The sequence below is a fragment of the Fusarium keratoplasticum genome, chromosome 9 (assembly GCF_025433545.1).
Source record: "Fusarium keratoplasticum isolate Fu6.1 chromosome 9, whole genome shotgun sequence".
Classification (NCBI taxonomy): domain Eukaryota; kingdom Fungi; phylum Ascomycota; class Sordariomycetes; order Hypocreales; family Nectriaceae; genus Fusarium; species Fusarium keratoplasticum.
The window spans coordinates 2,787,164-2,800,591 of NC_070537.1; the positions used below are offsets into that span (position 1 = coordinate 2,787,164).

Here is a 13,428-nt window from a genome sequence, read left to right on the forward strand (position 1 = left end):
GGGATGAATTCCTCACCCTTGTATTTATACTGAGGGCTGAGAAACCGCTCCACATTTATTACTCTGCAGGTTTAACTGTCACCAAGACGAGTCAGATCAGCAGTTTTCTCTTTTCCTGAAGGACTTGGGTTCTCCTGGGCTCCTTTATAAGCACACGCTGAGAATCGCTGTCTGGGCACAGTATTGTATCTCCCTCGAAAGGAGAATAAGACTAATATCTTATAGCATGTGCTATAGGTTAGTCTCAATTCGTCGTTCACTCTGTCTCCTCAACCAGCCTCGTCGATGCAAGGGGCATGGGGCATTGAGGGTACGAGGCGATACATAGAAGTCAGGTTATTTAAATCCCTTCATAGCCCAGCTTTCACCGAATCTAGAGGAGGAATAAATCCTTTAGGTCCATTGCGTCACTTTTTTTCTCATGGGGCCAACTAAGCCCTGTCACAGTTTCCATCAGGTTACTCCAGCTCATGGACATCTCCTTCATATAGTACGAGTCTTGTTAGGCGCTAATACTAGGCCGTGACAGATTAACCTTTAGGCCTTGATTACTTCGTATTATGCATCAGTCTTACATGTTTGAGTGCTGGCAAGTTATTCACACGCTGAGAAGGCCGCTGTTTGACAGCCTTGGCACACTCTCCAAACCCGGCTCTCCCGAAGGGGATCTTCTTAGAGGCGAGGTTGCAAAAGTGCCTTTTTCATATGCATGCAAGTCTTGTCGTATTGTGCTCACATATACTTGCTTGACGCAACCTCCTGCAAGGTACCGTGCCGAGCCCAATACGGCGGCGGCGATACGAACTCGGCTTCACTTTTCGTCTTGGGGCTAGAGAGAAACCATAGATATTTTAGCGCGATGGCATTCAAGCTTACTTGCATGCGTCGTTTCAGACATGGGTGGCTTCATAGCTTGTGATCTTTATCTCTACCTCCAACCAAATGTATGGATTGTTCGGATGAACCCCCACGATCCATACTCGTGGAGATCTGGTGACGGAATTGCTGTGAGTTGATTGGCAAAGCGTCTTATGCAGAGGTGATGCGCCAAATGTCCAAGACTCAGTACCGGTTCCGAGTTGGTAGCCTTGAAGCCAAACCAGCACAGCATCCGAGCGACACTGCGATTTGAGGCCGACAAACTACCAGTGATATGTCTTAAGATATCCACTTCAGTTATATTCCACTAAGCTCGCCCTTGGGCTTCGAAACGGGGAGTCTTCAGCGAGGTGGGACAGTGACGCAGATGCTGCAGGGCCATCAGCCAATCTCTGAGCAGCAAGATGTCGTGCGATAAACGAGCATAGATAAACATGAGCACGGCATGAACGTTCTCGTCTGAAATTGGGGTTCTAATCAAAGATTCCTCCGAAATACGAGGCCCTTCAGGTGGGCATCGACAGGCTCATTGCATTGTTCGACATCAAGAAGACTACCTAGATAGCATTCAGACCCCATCTTAAGCAAAGCATACGCATTTAAGCATTATTCAAGAGGTTCCATTTGGAGGAGCTCAACTTCATCCTTGCGACGTCAATCGCGGAGTGTCATCGGAGTTCGGAGCCGGCTCCCGGGGCCTCACCCGTCAGCGGCCCGTTATCGGCCACCCGACGCCACGACCTGCGGTGTTACATGAAGACAGATATTGGCTTACGCCTCAATTTTATCATGATGATTGTAAGACGAGAGTCTAGCAGCTTCGTTGGAAGCCGCGTAGTCGTGCTTCGACTACACTCAAGGCGACATGGGGGTATATAGGTTAGGGCCCAGGGGACATGAGGATTGATGTTATCGCATCTCATTCGAGGTACCCATTCGTTTACTTGTCCATTATGAAGGTCTTTGGGGCATTTGCATTGGCCACCCTCGTCTGCAGAAGTGCTGGGCGTCCAGAAAAACGGGTGCTACTCGCGAGATCTGAAGGGACTGGGAAGCATGTTAAGCGTCAATCAGATGGTCGATGCGGAACTGGCTTTGACACCGTCTGCGCTGAGGATGAGTGTTGCTCAAATTCCGGGTAAGTCTGCAAACTCTCAACACCAAGGAAATGCTAAATGTGGCAGCTGGTGTGGAACTGGATACCTCTACTGCTCGGCTCCAGCGTGTCAGATTGAGTACGGTCCAGCCTGCGATGCAAATGTGCGTCCCAATGGCCCCGACACTATCAATATCGCTCGACCCAAGATTGGAGACATTCCTTACGGTGAAGCCATCAATCGGTGTAGTCGAAATGGCGATATTGCGTTGACGTACGATGATGGGCCGTTCACGTACACAGAAGATCTGCTCGATCTCCTCCAGGTGAGTAACCCTCCCACAGACCATCCGCCTCTAACATGTCTAGGAATACAACGCTAAAGCGACCTTCTACATCACTGGAAGAAACCTCGGCAAAGGAGCTATCAACGACCCAGACACAGCATGGCCTGCTCTCATTAGACGAATGATCAGAGACGGCCACCAGATCGCCAGTCATACATGGTCTCATCAACGCCTCACGACGTTGAGCAGGTCCAAGTTCTGGAACCAGATAATCTACAATGAGATTGCTCTCGCCGACATCTTGGGATACTTTCCAACGTACATGCGACCGCCGTACTCGGCCAGCAATGAAGATACCAATGCTTGGCTTGATGAGCTTGGCTATCACATTACCTACTTTAACCTCGACACTGAGGGATACCTCCATGATAGTCCCAACATGATTGCTGCGTCCAAGGCCATCTGGGATAATACTGTCGAGGGCAAAGACCCCGAAACCAATAGGTGGCTACACATCGATCACGACCCCGTCTACCAGACAGTCTACAACCTCACCGAGCACATGCTGCAATCCATCCAAAGCAACGGCTTCAGAGCTGTCACAGTAGGCGAGTGTCTCCAAGACCCAAAAGACAACTGGTACCGCAAGGTAGGCAATCAACCGACGAGCAATGACCCCAGCTCAGAGCTCCTCCAGCTTCCCACCGACGACTAACGGTCGCTGCGGCTCACGATACGGTGAAGCGACGTGTCGCCACGAGCCCCTCAGCGAGACTTGCTGCTCTCGGGCAGGATGGTGCGGTTCGACAGAGGAGCATTGTGGAAGGGGATGTCAGCCTGTGTTTGGGACCTGCAACGACACACCTGAGCCGGGGACTTAGGAGGCCGAATGACAGCGGAACAAGCGGCATCGCTGTGAAGGATCAGTGCAACATGTCAGCCAGGGTTTTGGAACGAGCGGATCTGACAGGCACATTTTCTATATCTATGCTGTTGGTTGGAAGTAATAACCTAATATTATTCCCGAGAATCTCCATGCACATTATCTTGAATGTTGATCCCAAAGAGGATTCCCTGTGCTTACACTCAGACATTGAATTCTCGCTTCCGATATTTGGGCATTGACTCTCCCCGGGAGTAATCACGCCGACTGATGCATGAGACAGGGGTATGCCAATCTTAGAGTCCAGACCCTCAGGGGCAACGGCGCCACCAAAAATGCTTGTTATTAGCTGGGTCTACAGCTTCAGGATGCCCGTTTCGAGACGGGATGGCTTGAACTTTGACCTGAATGTCCAATGTCATCAGGTCTAAGCTTCACGCCAATGTCTACCCTTCACCACCTTAATATCCATGGACAAATCATCAGAGTCCAGCATCACTCTGGCGATTTCAGCTCCTGTGTGGCTTGCCTCCACATCCCCACTAGCTCAAGGCTCATTTGAAGACGGTCGGCAGTCGGCAACTCCATGACAACGGAAACATGTCTTTGACGTGGCTTCTATTGGCTGGTTTACTACCCATCCCCGTAGTTTCAGGCTGTGATCGGCAGGGCGCCGTCTTTGCCAAGGGCGAAAAGCAGAAACATTGGACGCCGAGAGACGCATTCTTGGGAGGTGGTAGAGACATGTACGAGACACGAAAACATTGCACTTTGTGTTTTGGTGTGTCAATGTGCAAACGGTTCCTGAACTGCCGCACTTTGAGCCTCTCCTATTCTCCCATAGGGCTGATGACAACGCTCATCAACACCCAAAAGCGGTATAAAGTGTGAGGCTGCATGCAGGACTGTGGCTGCCCCTGAGGCAGACAGCGTAAATGAACCAAACGACATTCAGCCTTGGGTTGATCCGACTCGGGATAAGCGCTAGCGTCGTGTGGTTCTGTGGAAATTGTCGAGAATAGGACCAGGGTGTAGCGTCCCGCTGGGCTGAGGATGGTCTGGGGAAGGGATACCAGTGTCTTGGCCGGGGATGTGGACTGGTACATAAGAGAAGCTGTCTCCCTTCTTGATCCAGATCTCTATCCTCAACCATCCTCTCGCTCAAAGTCTCTCGCTCTACAATTCTTCTTCCATCCAAGATGCAGTCCAAGATCGTCCTCGTCTCCCTCCTGGCTTCGGCCGTCTCTGCCCAGGGCAACTTCATGGCCCACCCCCAGATGAAGCGCGACCTCCTCGCCCCCCGTGCCACCGACTCTGTCGCCGGCCTCGATAAGGAGTGCCAGGAGGCCATCATGGAGGTCTACAAGACCCTCCCCACTCCCGCCCCCGAGATCGTCAAGGACCTCACCGAGCACCCCCAGACCAACCCCTGCTCCTTCAGCACTCCCGCCTCTCTCTCCAAGGAGTACGCCAGCTACAGCTCCGAGGTTCTCGGCTGGTACTCCAAGAACGAGGCCGAGATCAAGTCGGCCCTCGAGGAGTGCCCTGCCCTCTCCAAGTACGCCAACGCCGTCCCCATCTGCTCCGATGCCGCCGCCGCTGGTGGTGACAAGACCAAGGCCGCCGAGGCCACCAAGACTGCTGAGGAGACCGAGGCTGAGACTGCTGCCACCGAGTCTGGTGCTTCCAAGCCCAGCGGCTCTGCTTCTGCCGAGTCTGCCAGCGATGCTGCTGCTACTCCCACCACTTCCTCCCCCGCCCAGGCCACCAACGGTGCTGCCCGCGAGGGTGGCATGATCTACGCTGCCGCCGCTGTTGCCGGTATCGTCGTTGCTGCTCTGTAAATATCGCTCGAACAGCTTGGTGGATGTCTGTTACATTGAAGGTTAATTGGGTGATACCTTGCCTGCTTGCCTATTAGCATTTTTAATTGAACATTGCGAGCGATCATTGTCCTCGAACCCAATTTAAGCTTCCTTGTCGTGAAATTACAGCCCTACCGGGCATGAACCTTGTTCCCAAAGTTACCAAGTTGGTAAATTAACTCTTGGCAAACCGCTTTGTTGGGTGCAACCAACACGTTACACGTCCTTGTGGGTGACATGCAGGGACCTAGCCGCAAATAGATGTTTGAAGTTCATGAAAGAGTCATCGGGCACAGATCATGCGAACAACACCCTCCAGCTAGTTAGTCCTTTATAGGCATCTTTGTTTGATGTCTGTATGGCGCTGCCAAGATGCTTCTACCTTATCCCTCGGATGGTTTCTTTGATGAAACATAATCACATGGGAGTCAACGCTCGGGCAAACAGACCGTGATTAACCCTGTAGGTTTCTACATAAAGAGCGCGTGGATCCTCAGTCAGACATGTCAACAATCTCACCTCCTCCACTTCTCTCTCCACCGTCATCATGGAACATTCTCAAGCTGGTTTCGCTGACAAGGTCGGCCGAGGTGTTGCAAAGGGAGTCTCTTTTGCTCTTGGAAAGTGGAAGCAGCTTCTCTTCACCTACACCTTTACTACCATTGTCGGCATCGCCCTTCTCTACATGCACACCGGTATGTCTCCCACTCCTCATAAACGGTCTTATACTAACACTCTTTAGAACATGAAGCTTCTCTCGTCAAGCGAAGCTGGGGAGGTTTTGATGAACGTCCCATGACAGAAAAGTGCTATCGCCAGGAGCGCACCGCCATGCTCCTCTCCCTATTCCTCGGTCTTTTGGGTGTTGACCAGTTCTATGCTCACCACTGGCCCCTTGCCATCTTCAAGTTCTTCACTCTCGGCGGACTGGGCACCTGGGCCTTTATCGACATGATTCTCTGGATCGTGGGTGGTGTTTACGGCACCCCTGGATGTCCTGGGGGAAGCTCCAAGGGATGGCAGTATTGAGGTACTCTGTGTTGGTGTGTTGTGCCTAGTAGAGTAGCATTAAATGACCTGAAATCCGAGACATGAATTCCAGTGTGACAATACCGTCATCTGCCTGTTTGTAGTGTCACTATCCGTTTTACTCCGCAAATCAAGACCTGCCGCGTTTGCCATGGGAATCATGAAACCGCATTAATCAAGGCAGCAATCAGGCACGACACGTTTCCTTCGCCCGACTGTTAAAGATTAATATCAAGGCCTAAATCGGGCTGTTATGTCGTGGACGTAGTATCACCGTAGAGTTGGACAGTTGGTGATGGCCTCACTTGTGCAAGAGTTAGAATGAGGGGTCAAATTAAACACAAGCATGTGTTGCCCAAGGCGCAGCCACCTCCACTTCTTTATCTTGATCCTCACGCCTCGTACATGATGCTTCTTCAGCTCGTTAAATATCCCGGGGTTTGGCAAATACCTAGAGCCCGAGTCAAACGCCGGCGTAGGCTCACAAGAAGTGATGATTGCCCTCTACCACGCTAGCCGTTGGGCTAACCAACGCTCGGGGTCCTGCCAAGATATGGCTTCACACGGCCGTCAGAGAGCTACCTTAGCTAGCATTCAACTGGGCTGAGCGACATTAACCGAGTAGACCTCATTTCACCTTGTAATCACAAACGCCAACGAACAAGTGTTAAATGAGACATTCGGAGCACGTGGACCATAACCCAGCGTGACCATGTGAATAACCTCATGTCCACATCCCATGACACACACAACGCACACACAAACTGACAATATTTCTCATTATACTCATTGATGCCATGGCAACCCTGACGAAAAATGAACCAAACCTTTTCTACACCAGCCATCTAAGCACCATTGCTCGTAAACACAATGACCAGCCCCTACTCGTCATCCTCGTCGTCCGAATCCGTCTCCTCCTCCTCGGCATCCTCACCATTAACGCCCTCCTTTGTCTCAGCGCCGTTCTCCAGCTTCAACCACTCCTCCCACTCGGGGAAGAGATCCTCGTCCTCTCCGGGCACGCCGATCAGCTTGGCTACCCGTCCCTTCTTGTTCTTCTCCAGATTCTCCTGCCACTCCTTCACCACAGGTACAGTAAGGCTGGGCTGGTAGGTTTGCGAGAAGAGAACGGCCTCGGCAAGTCGGCCGGTCTTGGTGAGAATCTGAGTGCAGGCCTCGATATCACCGAGCAGCCAGCGGCATGAGAAGGCGACGTTGTGCGCGCCAGCCTCTTCCGCCTGAGTGGCCAGAGCAGTGAGGCCATCACGGTCACCTGTTGACGAGTGCAGAAGCAGCAGAGAGCCAAGGTCCTTGGCGTGGGTGAAGCACTCGGCAGCGAGAGCAACGTCCCAAGCTGCCAGAGCAGCATCTCCAACAGTCTTCCACTTGTGGTCGGCATCGGCCTCACGAGCAAGCTCAAGCGCAATGGCGAGCTCGTTGAGAGCAAGAGCAAGCTCAAACTTGTGCTCAGGGTCAGTCGCCACCTCCAGAGCAAGCTCCTTGTGGCCCTGGCCTTCTAGGAATCGCGCGATCTTGTTGAGCTGGTCTTCGGGAATCGTCGGTAGCAGCTCAGCAGCCGTCTCCATATCCTCTCGGAGGACAAGAGTCTGGTACTCGAGCACAGGAAGAGACAGGCCAAACGAGGTAACACCGACATCCTTGTCAGCGAGGTAGATTCGGGAGTCGCGCTGGATGTAGCCCAGGATGTACATGGGCTTGTCAAAGTGGGAGACGGTGTAGGTCTGGTCACCGACGAGGTAGTTGAGTCGGTTGGTGCTGTTTGTGTAGATGAAGCAGTCGCCAATCCACTCGCCAGTTCGTACGCTGTCTGGTTAGCAGAGTCATACTCGGGTCTGAAGAACACTTACGTTTCGCTAATGTCAGTGATAACCTCAAAGGCCGCCTCGACACCATCCTCCTCGACAAGACCGGCTTGCACGGCCTCGACGTAGTTCTCTCGAGAGAAGCGCAGCACGTAAAAGGTATCCTCGCAGGCAATCGTCACCAGCTCTCCGCTATCGGACCAGTAGACCTGCTTGGGCTCAACCTCAATTCTTCGCACAAGGCCACCAGTCGCCCAGTCAAAGAAGGACACGCCACCCTGGCCGGTGACACCAAGAAGAACACCACCGTGGAGTCTCTCAGCCTGGAAGCCGACATCAAGACCGCCGCTCTTCTCGACAAAGTTCTTGAAGATCTTGACGCTCATGGCAGACTCGCGGATAGCAAAGTCGTTGCTGTTCTCCTTGGATGCCCAGACAAAGTCGAGAGCAGAGCCAAAGGCCTTGTTTCGCCAAGCGAGGGCAGTGTAGATGATGTACTCGCCATCACCGCACACAGCAACGAAGCGGCCGTTGGGGGAGTGGATGAGTGTTTGGGGGTACACTTCGCAGGTACCGAGATCCTTGGTGGGGAGGGAGATGGGCTCGTTGTCCTTGATAGAGGCATCTGCTGCCGTTAGCATTGATCTCGACACACCTCAGGTATACATACCTCCTCCCTTGATGATGGCAGAGACAACCTCGTTGTGGCGAGCCCAGATAAGCTTGCCGGAAGCATCCATAGACACAGCAGGCTCCTCACGACCAAGCTTGACAACAACCGCACCATCGTCGAAACCCACAGCAACACCCTGCTTGCCCTTCTGATACGAGACACACCAAGCTCGCTCCAGGCTGTAGTTGAGCGACTGCTCGAATCGGTAGGTGTTGGCGTGCCATATCCTTATCGTGCCGTCCTCGGAGCCGGAAATGATGACGGGCAGTTCGGGGTGGTAGCAGGCAAACGAGACGTTGTTGGTGTGGCCCTCGAGGGTAGCAATCAGAGACTTGGTGGTGTAATCCCAAATCTTGACGGTTCGGTCGTCCGAGGTGGTAAGGAGATAGGGCTTGTCGGAATGAGGATAGTAATCGACATGGTTCACTCCCTTTGTCTCGTGAGCCTCAAGGGTAAAGTTGGGAGTGGAGGAACCGAGGCTCCAGATCTTGACTGTCCGGTCGAGACAGGCAGAAGCAAAGGTGTTTGTGTCCTTGGGGTTGATGGCAAGACCCATGACGTAGTGACCATGACCCTCAAAGACCTGAACACACTTCCAACCCTTCTCCCAGTCCCACAGCTTAATGGTCATGTCATCTGAGGCAGTCAGGACAAATGGCTGAGTGGGGTGAATCGCAATCGCTCGGATGTAGTCGGGGTGCGCCTCGAACGAAGTGATCTTCTCGGAGGTGTTGTAGTTGTAGACACGCAGTTGGAAGTCATCGGAACCGCAGACAATCCAGTTTTTCCTGGCGACGAATCGACCGGCGCGAACGGGGACATCGGTGAGCTCGAACGTCTTGACGATCTGCTGGGTCTCGTAGGACCAGATGTAGACGTGGCCTGAACTGTCAGCTGCGGGCAAGTCAAACAGCCAAGTAGAGCTTACCGCTGTAGAGGGTTGTGAGGATCCATGGTTCATGAGGATGAAAGTCAATGCCCTTGACTCGCTCGCTGCGAGCATAGAGCTGGCGCTGGATTGCGAAACGTGTCAGCTCAGATCGCAGGTTGAGGAGTCAAGACCAAGCTCAGATAGCAATGAAGATTGCCACGGCTTGACTCTGGCGCACGGAAGCAGTCACGAGACTGACCTTGACGTCTAACTTCATCTTGTCGGGTGTCGCTGTGCGTTGGCGCAGAGTTGAAGATGCAAGCTGGCCAGCAAGGGCGGTGATGTCCAAGTAGTGGGGTTAGTGGCAGGAATCCCTGGAGGAGACGACCATGCGGCGGGAGGTTGTCGCAAAGTCAAGTCGAGGCTGCAAAGGAAAAGGACACTGTACGGGGGGCAGTCAATCCGGCTGCTAATCGTCAATCGTGGTATCTTGCAGCAGCTCGGAGCTCTGTTGCACATGAATCTCGAGCTCTCGAAATGTGTCCTGCGGCTCTTGCCAGGCTGGCCATGAGGTTTTGGCCTGAAGTGTCAGGCCCCCACATCCCTCTGCAGGGGGTGACCCAGAAAAGGGGGTCTGTAGGGTAGGTGTCACCAGCAACATTGAAGAGGACAGCAGGACAGCATCATGATTGGGAATGATGCTTCCAATGGATGGGTTTTATTGGAGAATGTTGTTATTTCTTCATCTCAGTCTGCTAATAACTTGTTTACATCGAGCATTGACCTTTGTTGTGTAGTCCACAAGTCATCTCGGTTATGTTACCTCTTGGATATCGTCAACTTATCACGGGCTGCCTCTCAGAACCTCACTGTCAGGCACGATTCATGTTGAAACTGTCACTCAGTCAACTCGATTGTACGGACCAGGTGGAGCTTCTATTTACAGATCAACTCCATACTACGTACAGACACCATCGTGCATACGGCTGCATCTTGCGACTGTCGGCATCCTATTTACAGCAACATTAGTGCCATTCTTGAAATGCTTATTCAGTTCCAAGAAAACCAGCCAAGATCAGTTTCGACACGCGTCTTGATTCGTATCTTGAACCAGTGCAGTGTGGCTGTACTCCTCACTTAACAATCATTGTACACCCTTGCCCTGTCTCTTGGGCTCTCGAATTGGGCAGCGTAAACCCAAAGGCCAGCAGCGCATAGTTGCACGAATAATTAGCCTCGCTTCCCATCTCATTTGCCCCTTTTGAACTTGGCTGAATTTCAGGTCAGTCACTCGCTTCAGATCAACACAGCCGCGGCCTCGAGGCTTCAAGTGTTCCAGACCTTCCCCACAGTCTGCCGTCCGCCACCCGAGACTCTAGCACTGTGTTTCTGCGCTGGCTGCACCAACCCTTCAGCGCCTCCACAGCCCCAGCCACAGTGCGAACATCCCCATTACTCAGGTCCACTCCACTGCCACCCAACCCAAGCCGCAATCTGATGGGCCCTGGATTTCATCACTATCCCTTTCTCCCATCCCCCGTATCTCTCGCTGTTTCGCCTCCCTCCTCGATACAAGCCTCCGTCTGTATTGATTTCAACCCCTTCCCCTTCCCCTTTCCCTTTCCTCGTCGCAACATCTCCTTCGCTTCGTCGATTCGCGATCCTACCTCGACCGAAAGCGGCTGGACCACGCTCTCTCCTTCGCATGCGGGGTTACAAATCATCGACCTGTTGAACCTCGTCTGCCACGCCATCACCATCTTTGCTTGCTCAGGAGTTTGTCAGCGAGCAGCGCTGCCCATCGCTTAAATCTTTGTTTGCGATCTCTTGGATCCTCGAACCGGCTTCATCGATCGGGCGCATTTGATCTCTTGCAAATACCGCGTCGGTCGCAATCATGTCGTGGAAACTCACCAAGAGTATGTCACGTTCCTAATTCTTGGTACAAAGCTGACATCTATCAGAGTTGAAGGAGACCCATCTGGGCCCTTTGAGCGCCTTTGCCCGATCGCCGTCCACCTCGACCATCACAGACAAGGACAAGGAAGGACAGGCTAGCGGAGCCGTCACTCCCACCACCGAGAGTGCCATAGGTGAGCAGAAGCAGAAGAGGCTTGCCAGTCGATAACTGACTTGAATAGCCGCCTCCGAGGCCATGTCCCAAGCTCCAGTCAAGCCCCTCAAGCCCGGTATCCTCGTCGTCACACTCTACGAAGGCCAAGGCTTTTCCCTCCCCGAGCAGCATCGAAGCACCTTTGCTTCATCACACCAAGGATCGCTATCCTCCGGAAATGCCCTTAACATGGCAGGTTCCGTTAGACCCGGATCGTCGCAGCGCGTCGCAGGTTCCTTTGTCAACGGCTCTAGCCGACCACACTCTTCTGCTGGCGGCTTCGGCTCCCTCCCCACCAACCACGGCCGAATCTCTGGCAAGTACATGCCCTACGCTCTCCTCGATTTCGACAAGCTTCAGGTCTTTGTCAACTCGGTCGATGGAAAGCCCGAGAACCCTCTGTGGGCTGGCGACAACACTCAGTACAAGTTTGACGTTTCAAGAGTGACGGAGCTCGTCATCCACCTGTACCTGCGTAACCCCTCCGCTCCAGGAACCCGAAGCCAGGATATTTTCCTGGGTGTAGCGCGCATCAACCCTCGCTTCGAGGAACGACAACACCGTGGTGAAGACTCCAAGAGCAGCAAGAAGGACCGTGAGAAGGCTGCTGCTGAGCATAAGGAAGGCCACAGCGGTGTTGAGTGGGTTGACGTGCAATACGGCACCGGCAGAATCAAGATCGGCGTCGAGTACGTCGAGACCCGGGCAGGTAAGCTCGAGGTTGAAGACTTTGAGCTCCTCAAAGTTGTCGGCAAGGGCAGCTTTGGCAAGGTCATGCAGGTGCGCAAGAAGGACACAGCCCGAATCTACGCCCTCAAGACGATCCGCAAGGCGCACATCATCTCTCGATCCGAAGTCGCCCACACCCTCGCCGAACGATCTGTGCTGGCGCAGATCAACAACCCCTTCATCGTTCCCCTCAAGTTTAGTTTCCAGTCCCCCGAGAAGCTGTACTTTGTCCTCGCTTTTGTCAATGGAGGTGAGCTGTTCCACCATCTCCAGAAGGAGCACAGATTCGACGTCAACCGATCCCGCTTCTACACGGCTGAGCTTCTCTGCGCCCTGGAGTGTCTTCACGGCTTCAACGTCATCTACCGCGATCTCAAGCCCGAGAACATTCTTCTGGATTACCAAGGCCATATCGCCCTGTGCGACTTTGGTCTCTGCAAGCTCGACATGAAGGACGAGGACCGAACTAACACCTTCTGCGGTACCCCCGAGTACCTTGCGCCTGAGCTTCTGATGGGCCAGGGCTACAACAAGACTGTCGATTGGTGGACCCTCGGCGTCCTTCTCTACGAGATGTTGACAGGCCTGCCACCATTCTACGACGAGAATACTAATGAGATGTATCGCAAGATTCTGTCAGAGCCTCTGCACTTTTCCGATGTGGTTCCTCCCGCGGCCAAGGATCTCTTGACCAAGCTTCTGAACCGCAACCCTGAGGAGCGATTGGGTGCCAACGGCTCGGCCGAGATCAAGGCGCATCCCTTCTTCCATGCTATCGACTGGCGCAAGCTGCTCCAGCGCAAGTATGAGCCTACGTTCAAGCCCAATGTGGTATGTAGCCCTGCTCTCGTTGACCCTACCTTTGCTGACTGACATTTCTAGACGGACGCTCTCGACACGGCCAACTTTGACCCCGAATTCACATCAGAAGCCCCTCAAGATTCTTACGTCGAGGGCCCAATGCTTTCCGAGACGATGCAGAACCAATTCCAAGGATTCAGCTACAACCGTCCGATTGCCGGCCTGGGAGACGCGGGCGGTAGTGTCAAGGATCCATCTTTTGTTGGAAGCCTGACAGGTAACCGATAGATGATTGCTGTAGACTAGGGTTGGAGTTGCAGGAGGGGACATAGACAGCGAGCAGGCTCGAGTCTGGGATATACCCTTCACTCAGAGACCG

At 53.2% G+C, this 13,428-nt stretch overlaps 5 protein-coding genes across 5 annotated transcripts; 4 read left to right on the forward strand and 1 right to left on the reverse strand.

The window, feature by feature from the left end:
• Positions 1–1,832: 1,832 nt before the first annotated feature.
• On the forward strand, positions 1,833–2,977 carry NCS57_01177500 (Carbohydrate esterase family 4; the record flags this gene model as incomplete). Its single annotated transcript, XM_053061475.1, has 3 exons — positions 1,833–2,017; positions 2,064–2,301; positions 2,345–2,977. The coding sequence occupies 3 exons, from the start codon at positions 1,833–1,835 to the stop codon at positions 2,975–2,977; spliced, it is 1,056 nt and encodes a 351-aa protein (XP_052909861.1).
• A 1,367-nt stretch (positions 2,978–4,344) lies between these two features.
• Positions 4,345–4,989, forward strand: NCS57_01177600 (uncharacterized protein; the record flags this gene model as incomplete). Its single annotated transcript, XM_053061476.1, has 1 exon — positions 4,345–4,989. The coding sequence occupies one exon, from the start codon at positions 4,345–4,347 to the stop codon at positions 4,987–4,989; it is 645 nt and encodes a 214-aa protein (XP_052909862.1).
• Positions 4,990–5,557: 568 nt separating this feature from the next.
• On the forward strand, positions 5,558–6,039 carry NCS57_01177700 (TM2 domain-containing protein; the record flags this gene model as incomplete). The annotated part of the gene is made up of 2 exons (XM_053061477.1): positions 5,558–5,705; positions 5,753–6,039. 2 exons carry the CDS (start codon positions 5,558–5,560, stop codon positions 6,037–6,039), a joined length of 435 nt encoding a protein of 144 aa, XP_052909863.1.
• Positions 6,040–6,920: 881 nt separating this feature from the next.
• NCS57_01177800 (Coatomer subunit beta') lies at positions 6,921–9,683 on the reverse strand (the record flags this gene model as incomplete). Its single annotated transcript, XM_053061478.1, has 5 exons — positions 6,921–7,863; positions 7,908–8,487; positions 8,533–9,417; positions 9,464–9,548; positions 9,666–9,683. The coding sequence occupies 5 exons, from the start codon at positions 9,681–9,683 to the stop codon at positions 6,921–6,923; spliced, it is 2,511 nt and encodes an 836-aa protein (XP_052909864.1).
• Positions 9,684–11,303: 1,620 nt separating this feature from the next.
• On the forward strand, positions 11,304–13,337 carry NCS57_01177900 (uncharacterized protein; the record flags this gene model as incomplete). Its single annotated transcript, XM_053061479.1, has 4 exons — positions 11,304–11,325; positions 11,371–11,499; positions 11,548–13,079; positions 13,131–13,337. 4 exons carry the CDS (start codon positions 11,304–11,306, stop codon positions 13,335–13,337), a joined length of 1,890 nt encoding a protein of 629 aa, XP_052909865.1.
• Between the last annotated feature and the right edge of the window lie 91 nt (positions 13,338–13,428).